Below are 20,156 nucleotides of genomic sequence, written 5' to 3' on the forward strand. Positions count from 1 at the left end.
GCAGAAGAAACGAACTACTTTGAGAAAAATTTATGTATTTGCGAAAAGTTTATATTTTTATGAATTGTTACCCCGAATTTTTGTATGTAATTTATCTACCAAATGCTCACTATATCATCAGACTTTTAAAATCTGTATCTTTAAAGCACGTATTAATCGAAACATTTTTGTTACTGAATACTATAAATATTGCTTTTGGATACATTTTATGCTCTTCCCTTTTTATTTTGGAAAACCTTGACTCCAGTTTCAACATAAATCTAATAAATTATTTTTTAAAACCTTTATTCATTATTATTAGTCTTATTTTATATTGTACTTATAGTAGGTTAAAATTAAAGCAGTCACAGAAAATAAGATATTTGACATTTCTGTTATTACAATCTGTATTGGATATAGTTTAAAAATAATTTTTTAATGCATGTAAAAGTGAATAAATTTAGTTCAAATATGACCGTTCCGTACTATATTAAAAAAGATCTTTATTACTGAGTGCATATACTTAGTGATGTGAGGAGCTTCTGTAAGTCAAAGGACAGTCTGAACAATTATGGTATTAAACAAAAACAAAGAATTAATTTTCTCTATTATCATGAGGTTTCATGATCATTAGTATTATGAAATACTGGATATCTAATACCAAAAAGATTTAAGAAATTAATCAATATATTTCTAACAAATTTAATAGCCCACTGATTTAACACAGTCTTTAGAATTTACATAAAATCAAACTGTTACAAATTTTAAGAACCATTCTTGGAAGAGTATGCACAAAACTATATATGAACTGAAAGAAAAGCCGAAAACATAATACAAAAGTCAAAAAGCTTTTATTTATCAAATTTACACAAAAATAAAAAATCAAATTTACAACATCTATCTACACATACCATTACTTTAAATAAAAATCATTCACTGAACTAGTCAATAATGAAACTTAACAATTTGATATGCAGATGTAATATTAAATATGTGATTTTTAATTCACACACTAAATATAAGAGACTCTCTTGAACATAAAAATAGCTATACAGAATAATTTTCCACTGTTAAAACAGTAATCTAATGCAGGTTTTGAGGTCTTCAACTAATATTTTTATTTTTATTCCAATGATCCCTGACCTACCCCACAAATTAAGATACACTTTTATATAGCATGTATTTTAGAGCAATCCTAGTTACTGTTGACCTGAATATCTGCCACAGAAGATAAGTTCTAATGAAGTAAGCAATCCATGAAATGATAAAAAGAATGCTAAAAAAAAAAAAATTAAAGCAAAATTAGATCCAAAAGCTTGTATTTCTAACCCAAATCTCATTTTTCTCTCATAAGAATATTAAGTATTTAGTTTTGGTAACTTCATTTGTTACTGGTAAAGCATTCCAGGGCTACCTGACATTTGTGTGGACCACACAATTTAAAAAATTCAGTAGTTAAAACACATCTGCCTCAAAACACCTAATAACTTTTCACTAAAGATGGATTATAATACTACATATTACTTTGATGAGCAAATATATGATTATCAACAGCTTATTAATTAGAAAATCAGTAACAAAATGATAAATATATGTAGATGTTTAAAAAATTAAGACAAGATGTGTTAGGAAATTTTAGTACCAAGAGCCTTAATACAAACTCCATGAACCTGAATTCATACATAAGTTAGAATCATAGTTATTTAATCATAGTTAAAACTTATAATGCAAACTTATATTGCTAATTGTAAATTTAACTCTTCTCAAAGTTACAAAGTACCTATGGAATTTTAATACATTCCTGACTGCTAATCCTATAAACTAAAAATAAGAATTCTCGTTTCCAGTTGCCTAAACATCAGTCTTTCTTGGATATTAATGCATGAATTTTTAGATTTTCTTAAGAACAAGAAAGTTATATGCCTCTTCCTCATCATACTTAAACATTTATTTAATGTACTACACTTGAACATAATTAATGACCTCCATAAAAAAATCAGCTAATCACATTCTAAATGTTACAGAAAATAACTTTCTCTACAGTTGACAAAAATACTTTGAAAAATGCATTCAATGAATAAAGTTCTTTTTAAATAACATTTATGAAAAATAGAAAATACAGTTACACTCTAGAGGATACATTCATGCTTCTTTCCATTAATTCAAATTTTACTCCACTTGCATAAATTCAACATAGCTTATAAAATGTTTTACAGAAAGAATTCATAAAACTCCCTTCATAATCTACTATCTGTTTGACCATAAGCAGATAATTTACTATATTCACACTTCATCTTTTATGCCATGCATTTTAATATCACATAAAATTCTATAATGTTTTTTTTAATGAAATACAAATATAAGTGAAGGTAATTTGTTGGTTACAGTTTGAACTTTAAAAAAAATGACATTTCGAATAATGATTCTACACCAAATCAAACTTGAAAAGCATAATTTATTTACTTCATTTTAGTTTCAGATATTTTAATGAATGCATTTTAACAGAATCCATACATAGCTTTATATATATATATATATATAAATGACAAAGGCACATTTCATTCCTGTAATACATAGTTGGGCAAAATAAAACCGCTAGATTTCAAAAATAAATTATCCTCTTGGTACTTACATATTATCGCATCGAATGCACACGGAAATTTCGATAACAATCACCAGTTGTTACTGGGAAATTCTAAAGGACACTGTCATCCAATTGGTGCTAAATCATGCTACTTAGTGATCGATGGGATATTACGTATGTTCTTTTTACATGAGGTAACAGGCAACAGAACACATACCTGCCTCGTCAACTGAATGACATTACAGGAACTGGCGAACCAGCAATAGCCACCGAAGATGGTATGACATTCCAGCTGGACCCAGAGTCCCACATCTGCGGGACAGCAACTATTTTAGGCTCACTTTAACAAACCCACCACTAAACTAAACCTGCCAGAACCACTGTCCCAGAGGTCAGAGACCACGGTGGGGTGGGCATTGTGAATGAGGATCGATGACTGCCCATTATTTGGCTACCTGCCAGCACTATATGGGATGCTCCTCTCCTTAGGCTTTACATGAAATACCAAGGACAGCAGTGACTGGACACTCAGAGGCTCAGATGCTATTTGGCTACCAATACCCTGGTGGATGAGAACTTACACTTCCCGGCCGATGACGAGTTAATATAGGATCCACCCCACGGACCATGGGAACCACCAAGTTCGTAAATTATATACCCCCGTCACCAAGACTGCCTAGGTAGAGATTCTAGCCAGTACAACACAGAGTGCTCTGCGTTGAACAGGGGGGGGGAGGTGTTACACGAGGTAAGAAATCTTGGATTTGAAAGTATCTCATAAAGTAATAATGCTGAATTATCCAAATTTGACACAGAAGTGGAACTTGAGCCAACAGTTTTAATAAGTACAATCAAATTGAAATTCTGCCAAAGATTACTAAAAATAAATACATTAGAAAGTTTACAATAAAACTTGCTTAAAATACAATTTCATAATTATTACCGATTTTTAGAGGAAAAGCGAACACATTTCAAACATGTAAGTTTCCAATATTTGAAATAAATCAATATCTTTATGTCCCCTGCTGCTGAATTCTCAGTCTGTTTGATGAATCATCAGACTAAATTTCACAACCACCGTAATATACTATTAGCAACATGCATGTTTTAAAATCCACAAAAAGGTGGTTACTTTTTCAGGCTTACTTTCCAGAAATTAAAAATACTTTATAGGTTCCCACCCTTCGTAACTAACATTAATTACACTTAGCAAAAATATCAGAGCAATATATAATAAACAGAATATACAAATCAAGTAACTTTCAGCTGCTACTTTTCTTCAATTGCTTCTTTTAGTGTGCTCCTTACAAATGAAATTGATACACATATATAATATACTTCACACTGTAAAATTAAATACCAATTAACATACATTACTCACACCTCTCGCACATTTATACTTTTAATCTTATAAAAAATATGCAGTAGCTGACATTCATTCACTGACATATAGATTAGATCTCTAAAGTTCAGCAAACTTCAATTATTTATGATCTCTAAACTTCAGCAAGCTTTGAAATAATGGAAGACACTTTGTGGTTAGGAATTGCACAAAAATATCCACCTTGATCAGCCATACAAAACTACAAAGAGAAAAGACTGTTCGTTGCAGTCACTACTTCTGGATTACCAATAATTACAAACAATGGACATCATTCACTCACATTTTTAATGCTCTTCTTTGGTTTTTATACAATTTCTAAAATACTGTATTTTCGAACATATTTCCTAAACTTCATTTCTATTACAAATTTTTGAGAAAAAATAATATCCAAATATTTTTTGCATGGAAAATGCATTAGACAAGGCATATACTAGACTAATGTTATTAGACTTTATTTACTAAAGCACAGAAATCATGGCTGTCCAAGAATGATAAATGGTTATACCCATGCAAATCTCGGAGGCTTAACTTCCGCTGGACATCTCAAGTAAATCTTTCAAAGAATACACAATTGATGGTAACTGCAAACAACCTGGATGTACAACAATATTAAACTGTATAAAGGCACAGAAATTAATTTTACCAGCAATAAACAACTAGCTTTATAAAAACCATTATTTACAATGCCACGGATGGTTACATTTTGGTTCCAAAAGAGTGCTATGGAGGGTTTCAATTATGATTTAATGTAAGATGCTGCAAATGCAGCAAACCACTGTTATAATAAGTAAATTAATACTTAAACAGAGGTAACAGGAAAGTTATTTATGCCATTTAATGGTTTTTGATCAATTCCTAGACATTCTTTGATTATTTATAGTTAACAATGGAAAATCATTAGAGCAATTATACCTAGCAAAAATACAGTATATACAAAGGAATGGATTATATAGTCTTTACTTCAAAGGACTACTTGCATGCTACTAGCTCAGAAAAATTTGATGGAATTTTAAAGCATTAAATGCTTCTGCTAATTAAAGTAACTTGTAGTATATCCTTTAGGCACAACCTATCTTAAAATCTGCATATTGTTAGAACCCCAACTTTCATTTAGCAAAAACATATACAAGGAAATACTGTCATAGCTGCTAACCTTGATACATGAAAAACCAGATTTTATTCTGTAATTTTCTTACACTTTTATACTGAGAAATCCAAAATATGGAAAGAAAAGATTTTATTTACTGAAGCACTTTTAAACATGAAAATTAAATCAATAATTAAAGTACATCATATTTATCAGAAAAAACTTCGTAATGTACCATATTATGAAGTAAAATAAACACAAAGTGGTTAAACATTCGTTGAATCTTCACCTAAAAATCTACAAATGGTCACATTAGATTAAGACAACTCAGATAAAATGAAATTTAATAAGGTCAGTAAAATGTAATTTAAAATATAGTTCAGATAAAATAAAATTTAAATCACAAAAATTATTTTGAAAATCACAGGAGAATAGAATTTACACAATTTAAGTATCATTCTTTCAATAAATTTTATTTCTTGCTGGAAAACATTTTCCTTAGTAAAACCTAAAAATAAAAAAAATTGGAGATTCCACATTCTATTGGGAAATGCGATGAAAACCTGCAAGTCCCACAGTACAACCAATAGAGTTAGCAGCTAAGTATGACATAACACATGCAGAATGTAATGACAGATAATTTTTAGACCTTTGCCAAACAAATACATCGAAATACAACTATAAAAGATCAATTACTTTCAGTAGTTCTTTGGTTGAGTGCATATTTGTTTAACAGCCACATACTACAAAATACTGCTACACAAACAACAGACTTATACAATGACTTTGCAAAGATAGAAGGCACATTACTTGTATGTGAAAATGTTAGATGGCAAAGGCAACCATATTATTTCAAACCCCATATAAAAGATATTTATATGCCAGGAAATGCCAACAAGTAATGAGAACAGTACAGCTCCACTACTGCACTCAAAAGAAACAAAATTTTTCAGTATGTCTTATCATTAATTTAGCTGTCTGTCTCCCCCAAACACTTTCAAATACACAAGACTTGCACATAAAAAAAAAAAAAAAAAAAAAAAAAAAAGTGAAATTTTTTTAACAAACCATTTTTATTAGAGATTTACTTTTTTTTTTATTTAAATATTTTCATATAAAAATCTTGAACACCAGAATTCTAATTTAGATGTCAAACAACAAAAATCAGCATTATATTTATCACTATATCTAATCTCGTTCATTTACGCTTTGGCAGCTCAGGTTCATGGTTCAGTAAAAACCATCGAAACTAGTCCTGGGAAAATTTGCAAATATAATGCTGATTTTTGTTGTTTGACTTCTAAATAATTATTTGTTTGGCATGTTGTTTTAAACAGAATTTTGTCAAGAACTTACACAAAATCTTATACTGACACTGTCCAAAGAAATACATGTGATTCTCATTTAATCTCATTAAATCCAATATTCTATATACACAACTATTATTACTATTTTTAACTATTAGGGAAATTCTAATCATTGTGATGAAACTTGATACACAAGAAATATTACCATCTTTTGCACAAAATTAACTTATCTTTTTCTGTGGCAATTCTCATGTCCTCAATTGAAATAGTGCTTAAGCCCATCTCTTGATAATACAGGACCTTCTGGGCCATCGGCTTTCAAATTGATCAGTAAATATTTTTCTCACATCAACATCACATAATAGAATTCATTGATATTAAAACAGTAGTATTCCTGTAATTATTATATAAGCAACTTTTGAAAGTGTGCTCTAATAAAATATCATTAAAAATAAGCTTCAAAGATTACTATCTAACTACAAAGAAAGGCTTAAAGCATTTTCATATGTATGAAATGCTAAAATTTGGCAAAACTAGTTTTGCTAAAAAGAGAACAGTTATGTAAGCTTCCGTAATGATACAAGTGTTTTGCTACTGGGGTGGGGAAGCTATTTCATTATGATAGTATCAACTTTATAACTCAAAAAGCTATCTGCATACAACTGAGATACTTTAATTTTATAAATTAGTACCCTTATTTACCATAAGAGTTCTTGTATATAAAAGCATAGTAAGGGAATTCTGTATCTTACCCTTTTTTCCTATCGTAAAAATTCAGAAAGAAATTGGAATATTTATTATTAAAACCCCAATAAGTTTTTATAATAATAAATATAATTAACAAAAAATTTATATAAACTTTTTTCGGCTATTATCTGAAATCATGAGAAACAAATTTAAAGAAAATCTAGCACCTTCACTTTTTTTATTCTAATATATTTACATCTTCATCTTCTTCCGATGGGTTGTTAAGTTTCTTAATCATCTTTTCATAAACAAAAAGTCCACTCTGTTCCTCTTTCTTACCCTGTCTTCTACGCTTGCGTTGTAACCGCTTATCTTCATCTGAAAACGTGATTTTCTGTTTCTGTAAAAAAAAAAAAAAAAAAAAAAAAAAAAAGATTTTCCTCCCTTAATAAACATTTCTCATTAAAATTATAAAACTATTTGAACAGTTTAAAAAAAAACTACTGTAACACTAATCCAGCAATAATAGTTTTTTTTTTTTTTTAACTCCGCAGAAAAATAGTTTTCAAAACATTTTTCTGCAGAGTTAAAAAAAACTATTATTAAACTATTACTCCCAATAAACAGCCAAAATTACCAACCCTGGACGCTTATTGTATGTTCCGAGAGTCGGCTGCAGCTCGTGTGCCCAGTTACATCTGGCACACAAAACAGGTCAGCCCAACATCCCATTTTCTGTGAGTACGGATTTTGTGGAAAGCGCGGGAAAAAATGTTGCCACATTGTCAATCAGGCTTGTGCAGTTGGCGTTCCAACTAGATGATGACGTGTGTGTTTTCGCCGCTAATTTTTTTGTATTTAAAAGAACATGGTCGTTCATCAGCGGCGAATTGATAGAAAACATGACAATGCTTTTGCTCTTCCAGATGTTTTCATAGCCTATTTGCCAAAATTTATAGTTATTTTAATTTGCGATGAACTGAGAGAGTATTTGAAGCCACATTCAGAAAACAAGAATGCAATTCCTACTGAAAGAAAGGTTATTTATACTTTTCCTGAAATTATATATATATATATGTAAGATAAATATATATGAATCAAAATTATAGATTAAACTATAAAACATTAATTCTTCCTCTTTATTCTAAAATCGTAATAACTTCTCTGCATTGCGTCATTCAAATTAATCATGCGATCTTACGTAACCGTTAATACCAGATGCCTCTTGACGACCAATCACCGAATTGTAAACCAAAACTTTTCTCTTCGCGTGCTTCCATCTTTCATAACTACGCACTTCAGCTTTGCTCTTTACTCTGCTAAGATGTAATTTCGCTGGCTTGCTTTCTATCTTAACAATATATAAAAATGTAAATCTTGAGTGGAAAGGCACAACTAGAGTGCCAAGTGATCTGTGGCCACATATGTCATTTGGAAATAAAAATGGAATTAAAATCGCTTCTACTGCCAAGTTTTATTTACGAAGTCAACACATTCATTAGCTTACGACGCAATCAGATTACTTCCTCTTCAATTTAGGATAACTACGCATCAACAGTGTTTCGACTTTTTCCTGTGCTTTTATTATGACATATATATATTGTATCTATACAGTTTAAAAATGCAGATAATAAGTAGCACATAATCTTCAGTTAATATAGAAGAGTGTACTCAATTTATGTACAGCAAGAATTAAAATTATTTTGAAATATAACAGTGGAATACCTTATGAACAATACTGTGAACACAATAAGGAATTATTATTACACACAATTAGACTGCCATAATTTATAGTTTTAATGTGTGACGGACTGAGAGAGTATTTGAAGCCACATTCAGAAAACTAGAATGCAATTCCTACTGATAGAATGGTTATTTATACTTTTCCTGAAATTATATATTTATATAACTATATTGTTTTAAAATGTTGATGATAATAAGTATTTATCTAGCACATAATCTTCAGCTAATATTGATATAGACTTCTGAGAAGAGTGTACTCTATCTATGTACAGCAAAAATTAAATTCATCTTGAAATTTAACAGTGGAATGCCTTACGAATAATACTGTGAACACAATAAGGAATGTTGTTCATTATTACTCGAAATTCATACGACTGTAAAATAAAAATGAAAAAAATTATAAACTATTATTACAATATTAAAATTATAAACTATATTTTACTATTAGGTGCTCTACCATTAGGCACTACGTGGAAAGGGAGGGATGTCCTGAGGAGGTTTTTTTTAAGGGAAACTGGCTCGTATCCATGTTAAACGTGAAGAAAAACACAAAAATGCCCATGCAGCCAACCCGTTTGCTGGGACTCAAACCCTAGACCAAACTACCAGTGTTCGATGGCTTTTACCACTCGACCGTCGCAGGCAAAACGCCCCTTTGGTTGTAATATAAAATCTGAAGGCCCTCAATTTTTTTTGGCATGTGCGTGTGTGTGTGTGTGTGTGCATAATTCTATTATGATTTAAAACTAGTTGTTAATAACAAATATATTATATTTAAAATGACATACTGGTCACAAATTTTAATTAAAACCCTTCATAATTGCTTTGAGCAAAGGTGCATATTGAATTACCATATGAAAATAAATGGTCACACTGTTTTTGAATTAAATTCCTTATTTTTACAAGGGAAATAAATGAAATTATTAAAAATTTTAACACTTAAAGAGATTGAATTACCATATGAAAATAAATGGTCACACTGTTTTTGAATTAAATTCCTTATTTTTACAAAGGAAAAAAATGAAATTATTAAAAATTTTAACACTTAAAGAGGCATGATTTTTAAAAATCCATTGTGATTATTTGACATATAATAATCTAATTTTGAACTTTACTTGCATTATTCTTAAATCAGATCTGGCTACTAAATGTTTTATACATATTTTATAACTGTGTAACGTATTGTTAGGTACTAAAATTTATTAGCAGAATGATACATTATTATTGTATTGTGTTATAAAGTAACAATTCTATAAGACTGACAGGGTTGCTACTCAAAGAGGAGAATGAAATTCCCTGACTTTTCCAGGTTTTCCAGGTATGTTTCGAGAAATTTCCAGTCTATCCGCGTAATGTACATTGGCTGTGCTAAGAGGTAAATTAATTATGGTATTACTTGTACTGTGTAGCAAATTCACTTAATTATTCAATAAATCCAAGAGGACATTTATTCTTAATTATTCTTCGTACACTTTGCTTGATAATTTTGTTTACTTTTCCGCTTAAAAAACTTAATAAAATTTAAGATATATACATTGGATAACAACTGTACGTTTTATTATTACTCATGATCATCCCCAGTTCAACACGAGGCTAATCCGGTTCTTATAAATCACAACGCAATGCTAAAAGTTAGGTTAGATTTTAGGTAAATTTAATTTGTGTGAGGTGTCTTCTTAAAAGGCACCTTAACACTTGAAAACACAAATATTATTATAATAGGAGTTGTTTTCTCCACTGAAGATTGAGATTAGAATCTGCCCAATCTGGAAAAAAATAAGGCTTTTTTTTTTGCAGACATTCTGCAGCTAAACGAAAGAAAGAAATCTATTTAACAATATTTTTTTACTAAATTGAGGTATTTTATATTTATTTCGCAGCATGAATAAGGAAAAAACATGTGCGTTAAATTTCGTGATGTCATCATACTGCTAGAATTAATTTCAGGATTATGCCAGAGAAAATTTCCTGAAATTTGGAGATATTATTTACTAATGATAAATAAATTTAGAGGGAAGAAGCAACATTAAATGATATGAATAACATAAAAATAAAGATAATTACTTAAAAATTCAATTAGAATAATCAACGATATTTTAGCGAATATAAATATATATATGGTTATCTTAGATGATTGATTACTATTTTTTTATTTTACTGCAAAATGACAAGGTATTTATTAAAAAGAAAAGAAAAAAGATTTTGCAGTAAAATCCTAGTATACGATACGGCCTTCGCATGATTTTGAAAATTGTCGCAAAGAACAAAACGACCCGTTTACTGCTCATCATCATGTCGCCAAATCCCGCTGTACCATACATGGAGATTATTCTGACCAAAGAACGTCTATGTAAAAAGCGGAGGGAAAATTTGCCAAGGGGTTTGACGACGGAACGGCCAGAATTTCCCTCTCCGCGATCTGTACAGGAAATTGAGAAACACGTGTTAAGAAGAAACGTTCTTTGACAAAAAAAAAACAAACTACGAAAATCCGTTTTTAAATTATTGCGAAAAATCCAAGAAGAAACGTTTTATCAAAGAACGTTTTTTTCTTGGATTTTTCGCAATAATTTTAAAAACGGATTTTCGTAGATTTATTTTTCTCCCGTCAAAATAACTAATCCATGAATTAATTTAGTTGCGCCAAAAAATATTTTCTTTTCCTTTAGAGTTTAAAGACATTTTAAACGATATTCATTTTATGAACTCTTGAAAACGTGACCTTCGAACTTCGACACCGGTTTCGAGCTTCGCCGACAGATATATCACACATGCACAGCTGTTTCCCGCTATGATGGAACCGAGCCACGTCTGTTGCAGAGAGGTTTTCCTTCTTTACAATACATATTTTTTTAATTGTAACCTTCATGGTACCGTATACTAGGATTAAACCCATTTTGTTTTATACGAGAACAGGTACTTTCTTTAGTTCATGCACTGCACATGCGATTCGAGGTTACTGGAAACCAAAAGTTGCGGGAAACTTGCTTGCCTTTCTAAAAAGACAATCAAATTGGAGCTGCGAAAATTGGCTCTATGCCAGCTGCCCGAATGACACTCACGTGATACACAATTCACCAAAAAAGTGATCTCTTCCGACGTCGGCGCAAAACTTGTCTTTTTTGGCGGGATCGTTGTATGAAATTCCCTGACTTTTCCCTGAATTTTTTTGGTCAATTTCGGAATTCCCTGACTTTTCCCGGTAGCGTGGCAACCCTGGACTGAGGGTTTCTTCATGAAATAGTACTTTTGTAATCTATTAGTATTAAAAAATAATTGTTTCTTTGCAAACTTTAAATCTTTTGAGAAGGAAGAATATTTAAAACAAGCAATTCTTATATATATATATAAGAAATTAAAATAACACTAAAGTAATTAAAAAAAAGGTATTACTAATTTGTATGACAAAAATTGCAATACAAATTAATCACACAATACAGACTAGATGATTGTAACTTTGGTTATACTGAAAAATTATTTTCTATCACGTTAATTATAAGATAAATTATTTAAAATAAAATATTTTGATACCTGTGTGATAGTAATCGCACAAGAATGCAGCAGCAATCGATCATACTGTACTGAACGAATGAATTCTATTTATTTTCCTTAAATATATCGTTTTCACAGAAAGAAAATAAAAGAAAGAAAGGAATATATTCTTTCTAATAACTAAAATAAACTGTGTGAAAACAGTTTTATTTTGAGCGTGGGAAAAAAACTTAGTTTGCAATTAGATTGCAACAGAAATTAATCATACCTATAAATTGTTTATTTTTAAAGAGACTTTAAGTAAGCTTAATTCAACTCTTATCTGTTTCTCTATTGTTTTCGTATATTCTTCTTGTGCATTTAAGTTGTAGGCAATGGTATTCCATATCTTTTTCTTAGCTATAAATTCCTACGTTAATTTCCCCTTTAAAAAAACTATTTTCCTCCACACAACACAGCAGCAACTGCGTTTTGGACTTGCTGTTTTGTGCCTTTTTTTTTTTTTTTTTTTTTTTTTTTTTTTTGAATAACAAATGCGGTGAACTAGTGAAATGTTTGAAGAATATTCCTAGAGCTTTAGCCAGTGTACACTAAGTTTCATCACTTGTATGTACTGTGATTGATCTAAAGCTCCTTGAAGCCTTGTCTACTCTCAATAAAGACAAATGGACCCACACATCCACCAACAGAGGACCACAGAATGGCTTTCTCCATTAAATTGTAGGCGGAATGCAATACTGTTTTTTTTTTTTTTTTTTTGAGGCAATATTGTTTGTGCAAGTAGTTGATGGGCTCAGTGATCGTAGAATAGGCATCTTGATTCTGATTATTAGAAGCATTCAACCAACCATAGAAGCTGTTATGGTTTCTTCTAGAAAGATGAGACTTATTTTTCTTCCTGGTGGTGGTATTTTGTCTCCGTCATCTCAGCAAGGATGAACATGGCTTCCTTTTATATTTTTAACACCAAATTGGCACCAGTTACAGCAAATGCATACATGTATTGTATCATTTTGTTGGTAACCCCCCCTAAGAATCCCGAGGAAGACACTTGTCTCATGCTAATTTTTAATACATTTTACCTCAAACATTCACTAGTTTTGCATAGAAATGAAAACAGAAATAATGCTTTATTTCCAGCCATGTACTATTTTGCAAAGTTCATGAATGTTCCAATTTTTACACAATGAAAACATACACAATGCATACATAGGCTCAACAACAGAAAATAAAATGTTTGAATAACACCTGAGAACTAGTTCCAGAGAAGTTACTTGCCTCCTCACTTAGCAGAATTTATATGGTCTAAAATTAAAAACACTCTTTCATAGATCTGATAACATTGAAAACATATTTAATCACCAAAAACAGCCATTAGGTTGTGAAATAGACACAGCTTAATACATAAATACATTTTTTCGTATTCCTTTAAAAAAAAATGATTCATTTGGTTTCAGTCTAGTTTTCCCTTAAGTCCATTTGGGCTGTTCACAAGAAATGAATGTTTATAACTTACAATACTGATTTGCATATGATGGTCATAATGCACTTTTTCTTAACCCTTTTGTGATGGCACACCTTTGTTCAAGACGCTCGTGCGGGATGGAAGGGAATCAAAGGCAGTCACCAAAATTTTAAAAATGAAATTTATTTTAACATTACGACTCGGCTAAAAAAGTATGTTGCATTTCTGAAAGATAGAAATATTTTCTTTCACCAACCGTGAAAATTTAATTCGAAAACCACCTATTATTATCCAAACCCAAGGGGAAAATTTCTCTTGCGTTCCCTATTCTCTCATCTGAAATCAACAAAGATGATACCCTAAAGAATAAAAACATGCATTCAAATCAGCTGTTTTGCCATTCCACTAAGCGGTGGACCTAAAATGCATTTCTATTTCCCATATTTTTAAGTGAGCTTTCTCTTTGTGTGATGTTAACACCCCCCTTTGTGAAGATGGCATGACCGCCGAATGACAAATTAGTTGTCAATCACTTCTTTTTGTTTTCGCTGCATTCTAGGATTTTGGAAAACACAAAACAATGAGTGTCTTTTGGGGCTAACATGCCACATTTAACCCCTACATTTGTAACGTTTTGATGCCAGATGAAATTTTGAAATTGGTGAGTCTCTCCTGGGAAAGGATGAAGTGCCGAAACAGAGATGAATGAGAAACTTGAGTAAACAAAGAATAAAAAGAAACTAATATACTTTCATTCAGCCCTAGCACATTGTCAGTAAACCTCCCCTGCAAGAACATAATACTGAATCCTAAACAACCTGTATATTAATCATAAAAAATTATTACATCATAAACTATTATTCTGTCATCTCGTAGAGTAGAAAAGGAGAAGCCTGGTGCTACCATCTATATACCAGTCTTAAAATAAGAGGACCTTAGGAGGTTTAATATTTGACAAACAACGTGTATATTTTATATACTGGTGCCCTTTAAAAGGTTAATGTAATTTGATAAACATATAAAATTAATAACCATAGCTGAATAGTTCAATAGGTAGACAAGAGGAGTCATGTTTGCATTGACATGTAGCCATACCAAGCCATAAGCTTCCTAGAAACATTCAGCAGCTATTTGCAATAGGTTATCTACATCCAGAATTATTGAGATGATACACTGCCTGACATAGAAAATGGAACACCATGAAAGATTGGGTAGAAGGTAATGTCAACTCAGAAGATTCCGGCTACGTGTGCTGGGTATTTGCCCCTTACAAATACCATACTGTGCCATTCAGATGTACAATTGGCTCATTGACAACACCATCACAGACTTTCAACAAGACAAGGTGGTTTATGTGCTAGCCACTTTCAGCAAATGTCACAAAACTGTTTCCCCAGATATTGGAGCATCCAAGGCTCCCTACCATTCCACAAAATGTGGCTATTAATCGACTGTTCAACCACAACATCTTCTCTTCATATGCATTGATTAGAATGTTCTGTAGCACACCTAGATAGACCTGGTTTTTCACAACTATTTACATTTAGATGGTAAGCCCAACCAGCCGCACATAAGCCTATAAATTAGATTCCTAGTAAAATCGTCCATTTGCTGGAACTGCCTACAGTGTTGTCTTCCAGGCATCTCTTCATTCACACGCCTTCTAGAACACTGAACTTCACAAAATTCTGGATCCCCTAAGCATCAGAGAGAAGCAAATGCCGATTCATCCATCACTTCGTTCTCTTTTATCTTGTGGTATAATCACACAACCAACTTGCATCTTGTATCATTGGTCCGTTATATATTCCCAAAAATTTGTATATTTAAATTGTCAAATCTTCAGTGTTGCATTTTCTGTCGGGCAGTGTACGAGTGTTCATTTCAAGAAGTTCCGAGAACTAGGAGTGCATGAATTACTCTAGTGAGGACGCCACACTGAAATACTGTGTCACGCAAGACCATCAAAGGGTAAATTTTGTGAATCAGATACCAACTAAACATTTCCAGAATCACATTTATTTTTCAGCGAGTTAATAAAACTGAAATTTTCAATTAAGATGTTTGGTGATTTCTGTTCTTAGGATTAGCACAAAAAGAAGCACTAAGTTTTGAGTTTTGCAAATTTAAATATTTTTGAAGATTCGCGAGATCTGAGAATTTGAATGTTTTATGTTAGGACTAGGTTATCTTAGCATATCAGTTTTCATGTTAATTGTAATGGAAAAACTAAATTATTATTTTTGTATAGAATACTGAAACTTTTACAACTTATTTTCAAACAATATTCCTATTTTGAAGAACATGCACATGAGCCACTTTCACACAGAAAGTATTTATTAGTAGGCATCCCAAACCTTTGGCAAACCATTCTCGAATAGCACTATCCCATCTCAAATATTTGACACTTTCCTGAGTAATGTGTAGTATTAGTTTAAAGAAAAATCACTGCATATTGCTTTATTGTTCACTAAAATGTTAAGCAATTTACATTGTACTCGCAAAGACCGTTAAAATGTCTTGATTTTATTATACTTCTGTTAAGACCATTCAACAATTATAAACCAGGGAAAGCAGAAGAAAATGCTTGCTTTTTGTATCTGAAATTGTCCAGTTTCATCATATGAGTTTCAAATCTGTACAAGATAGAAAAATATTCATTGAATTTACAGTGAGAGAAAATATTATATGCGACCATATTAATTACACAAAAATGAGATATTTTCCTCAATTTCATGAGAAGTTTCTTTTCATATAAATCTGTTCCATTACCTTTAAAACACTTTATGCAAGGAACTGTGACTCGAAGAAAATCTTAACTGCAGCTCTCAAAGTTTCCTGAATCCCAACAGGCAGCTCTTATTACCCTCAAGTTTGGCACCCCCCTCTCTAATTCTTTAAAATTTGATTCTAGTCTCATTCCTGAATTCCTCATTCCACTTTCACACAAAGTATTTATTAGAAGGCATCCCAAACCTTTGGCAAAGCATTCTTGAATAGCACTATCCCATCTCAAATATTTGACACTTTCCTGAGTAATGTGTAGTATTAGTTTAAAGAAAAATCACTGCATACTGCACATTTTTTAGATTACAATTTCTATTAATTTATATAATCACTCACGGAAATGAAAGATCAAGTTTATATTTCAGCAAATTATAATTAATGTTCTATTCATACATTTACTATTAGATATAATGTAATAAATAAGAACATTATAAAATTCATTTTACTTGTTACTGTAAAGAAAATACTGCTATCTGCCATGCTGAAATTCCCAGGAAACTAAAATTTCGTTTGCTTGTAACCAAAAAATAAGCAAAGATTACAGGCATTCAGATGTTATCAAAAACCCTACTATACATTACGTTTTATTGTTCTTTAAAAGGTTCTGAAGTGCCTTCTTGTTTTTTCTGATTGCGTTTAAAATTAACAAAATTACATTACTTTTATAAATTTTCAATTTACTAATAATTTATAGAAATGAGATGTATCCTGAAAATAATGAAACACTAAATTGGAAAATAAAAGAATGTACAAATACAATTTACCTTTTGTTTCTTCTTTGTTCTAGACAAATTTGAGCTATTTGATTTTGTGGGCAACAATTTTGTAGTTGATGCTTTCCTAGGACTTCCTAGATTTGAAGAGGAACTTTCTATGCTTTGTAATGAGTTTAATAATGGACGCTTCTGCTTCTTAATGAAATCTCTTATTTTCTTTAATTTAACATCGTTTAAGAAAGAACTATCTACAAACATAAAACTATTTTTAAGTATGAATATAAAAGTCAATGAAGATGATAATTTATCTTTTAAACACTAAAAAATCAAATTCGCTATTGAAACACTGAAAATTCCATATTTTAAAATCTACCGTATTTGACGGCATATAAGACACTTTTTTTCCTAAATTTGGTCTCAAAAAAGTTACCTGCGTCTTATACGTGAAGGACACAGGTTAACTTTCAATACTGAATGCTATTTTTAGCCCGGATAAAGGTCTAGACACACATAACCTTTTCTACATCTGCCATAATTATTTTGCGCATGCGTGAAATATCTGTCGCCATAAAGCGGCAAAGCTCGAAGCTGATTCGAAGTTCGAACAGGTTCGACGGTTTCATTATGTCTATGGAGGCTTTCCTTCTTTACATAGACTTTCTTTGACTCGGCCGACACACGTGTCGGTATCGGTGCTACTATGTATAAACGTGTCGGTATCGGTGCTTAAAACTATTTGTTTAAAAAAATACCTAGAAAAATATGACTACAGGAAACAAGAGATTAAGCTATACAATTCAGTATAAACTAGGAGTGTTAAACTAGCCAAAATACATGGAAACAGAGCAGCAGCAAGGCATTTCGGTCCACCACCTACAGAAAAAATGATACGTACTAGGCGACTGCAGGAAGATCAACTGAAGACTGCTAAAAAACAAAAACAAAACCTTCGATGCTCAGCTCTATCTTGGACTGAACTTGAAAATGATGTAAAAATGTGGCTGATAAATAAGAGGAAATCTGGGATAAGTGTTTCAACCAAAATAATAATCAATGAGGCCAAAGGATTTGCAGAAAAACATGGGAATCAGAACTTTTCAGGATTTGAGGGCTGGTGCTTCAGGTTCTTGAAAAGGCAAGGCTTATCAATGCACACAAAAAGAACTATTGCACAGAAAATGCACGCCAGAAAACTTCTTTTGAGCTGAGCGAAAAAGGAAATATAGATGAAATTCCACTCACATTTGATGTACCATCCAACAAGACTGAGTATTATAGGGTCTAAATCAATAACCATAAAAACCGCAGGTCATGAAAAAACCCGATATATGGTAGTTCTAACATGTTGTGCTGATGGCACAAAACTACCGCCGTTTTTCATATTCAAAAGAAAAACTTCCAACGGGTGTAATTGTTCGTGTTCATCCGAAAGGCTGGATGGGCGATGCTGGAATGAAATTGTGGTTACAGAACATATGGGCGAGGAGACCTGATGGACTCTGAAGAAAACCCTCTCTTTTGGTTTTGGATCAGTTTAGTGCCCATAGAACTGAAACCATAAAGAATAAAGCTAGAGAATTAAAAACCCAGATAGCTGTCATTCCTGATAGACTGACTAGCCAATTGCAGCGTTTAGATGTATCGGTAAATAAGCCATTTAAGGAAAAAGTGCGAGAACAATGGAACAAGTGGATAGGAGAGCCACATCACGCCCTCAGGTAGAATGAAGCGGCCCTCTATTTCACATGTGTGCGAGTGGGTAATCTTGGGAGGACGTAAAGGCTGAAATAATTGTTAAGTCCTTTCAGAAGTGTGGAATCAGTAATGCTCTTGACGGAACAGAACACAACGCATTATAGGAAAAAGGTGATACTAGTGATGACGGAAACAGTTGTGATGACGATATTCTCGTTTTCGATGATGATGATAGTGAAAAGGATTTTTATGGTTTTGAAAGTGATTAAAGTCTAATTTCATGATAGGCAACATTTTCCTTGAATCTGTGTTTTTTGTTGTTTCTGCTTTATTTTGTATTATGTTTGATTGTTTACCGTTCATTCATTTATTCATTATTGAAATTTACATATTGTGTTAAAAATAGCTTGCCGTTTGTTAATTTTCCTTAATAAAAATATGTTTGGTAATTGCATTCAATGATTGTTTATTTGGCTTTTACGAAACGCGAGAACTAAAAGAAACCACACTTTAAGCCATTGTGCTATCGTGCAGACTATTGAACTTTTTTCCTTGTGTCTAGCCTTCTAAATAAGGGTGCGTCTTATATGCCATCAAATACGGTAATATGTAAAGTATTGTGTCAAAGATATTCATACAATACACAACACAATGTCAGATTTAAAACAGTTTAAGATACCTTATGCAATCAAAATTAGTTTTTGATTATACATATTTACATAATGTACTCTAAATAAGGTTGTTAAAAGGGCAGCTGCTGATATACTTGAACATATTTTTAAAGCCTTTATTTTGCACTCTGCATACATTTTAGACACTAAATTTGCTAAAAATGGGTTTAAAAATTTACTTCATTTTGTAAACTAAATCCAATCTGCAGTCAGTATAAATATACAAGATGTAATCACAGTGGTACTTTGCATAACAAGGTAAACCTTTGCTTAACTGCAGTACCGGATTAAAAATTTTATAATTATCAAAAGTTTTACTCACTTTCTATTGTCTCAAATTAGAGACCATCATAGCACCTAGCAATTAAAAATACAAAATTTTTATTTAAAAACTCTTGGCAATAAAATATCAATCTTTTCACTTTGATATCTCATTTAATGATATCTAATTACTGATTTTTATGAAGTTTCTCCATAATTTAAGAGTTCAAGCACAATTTAGAAAAGTTACTGCTGTTGAAATTACATTAAACAACATAATTTTAGCCTGAAAACGGCA

The 20,156-nt window shown here is 31.5% G+C and overlaps 1 protein-coding gene across 1 annotated transcript in view; it reads right to left on the reverse strand.

Annotated features, from left to right (window-relative positions):
* Nucleotides 1–811: 811 nt before the first annotated feature.
* LOC118193001 (uncharacterized) overlaps nt 812–20,156 on the reverse strand; it is a 75,566-nt gene continuing 56,221 nt past the window's right edge. Inside the window, exons 6-7 of the mRNA XM_035364030.2 lie at nt 17,280–17,479; nt 812–7,428 (exon numbers count right to left, since the gene is read on the reverse strand). Coding sequence (XP_035219921.1) covers nt 7,267–7,428; nt 17,280–17,479 — 362 coding nt within the window. The 3' untranslated portion in view covers nt 812–7,266. The remainder of the gene's footprint in view (nt 7,429–17,279; nt 17,480–20,156) is intronic.

The sequence above is a fragment of the Stegodyphus dumicola genome, chromosome X1 (assembly GCF_044657685.1).
Source record: "Stegodyphus dumicola isolate Sdum_Otavi_A_Nest chromosome X1, ASM4465768v1".
Lineage (NCBI taxonomy): Eukaryota > Metazoa > Arthropoda > Arachnida > Araneae > Eresidae > Stegodyphus > Stegodyphus dumicola.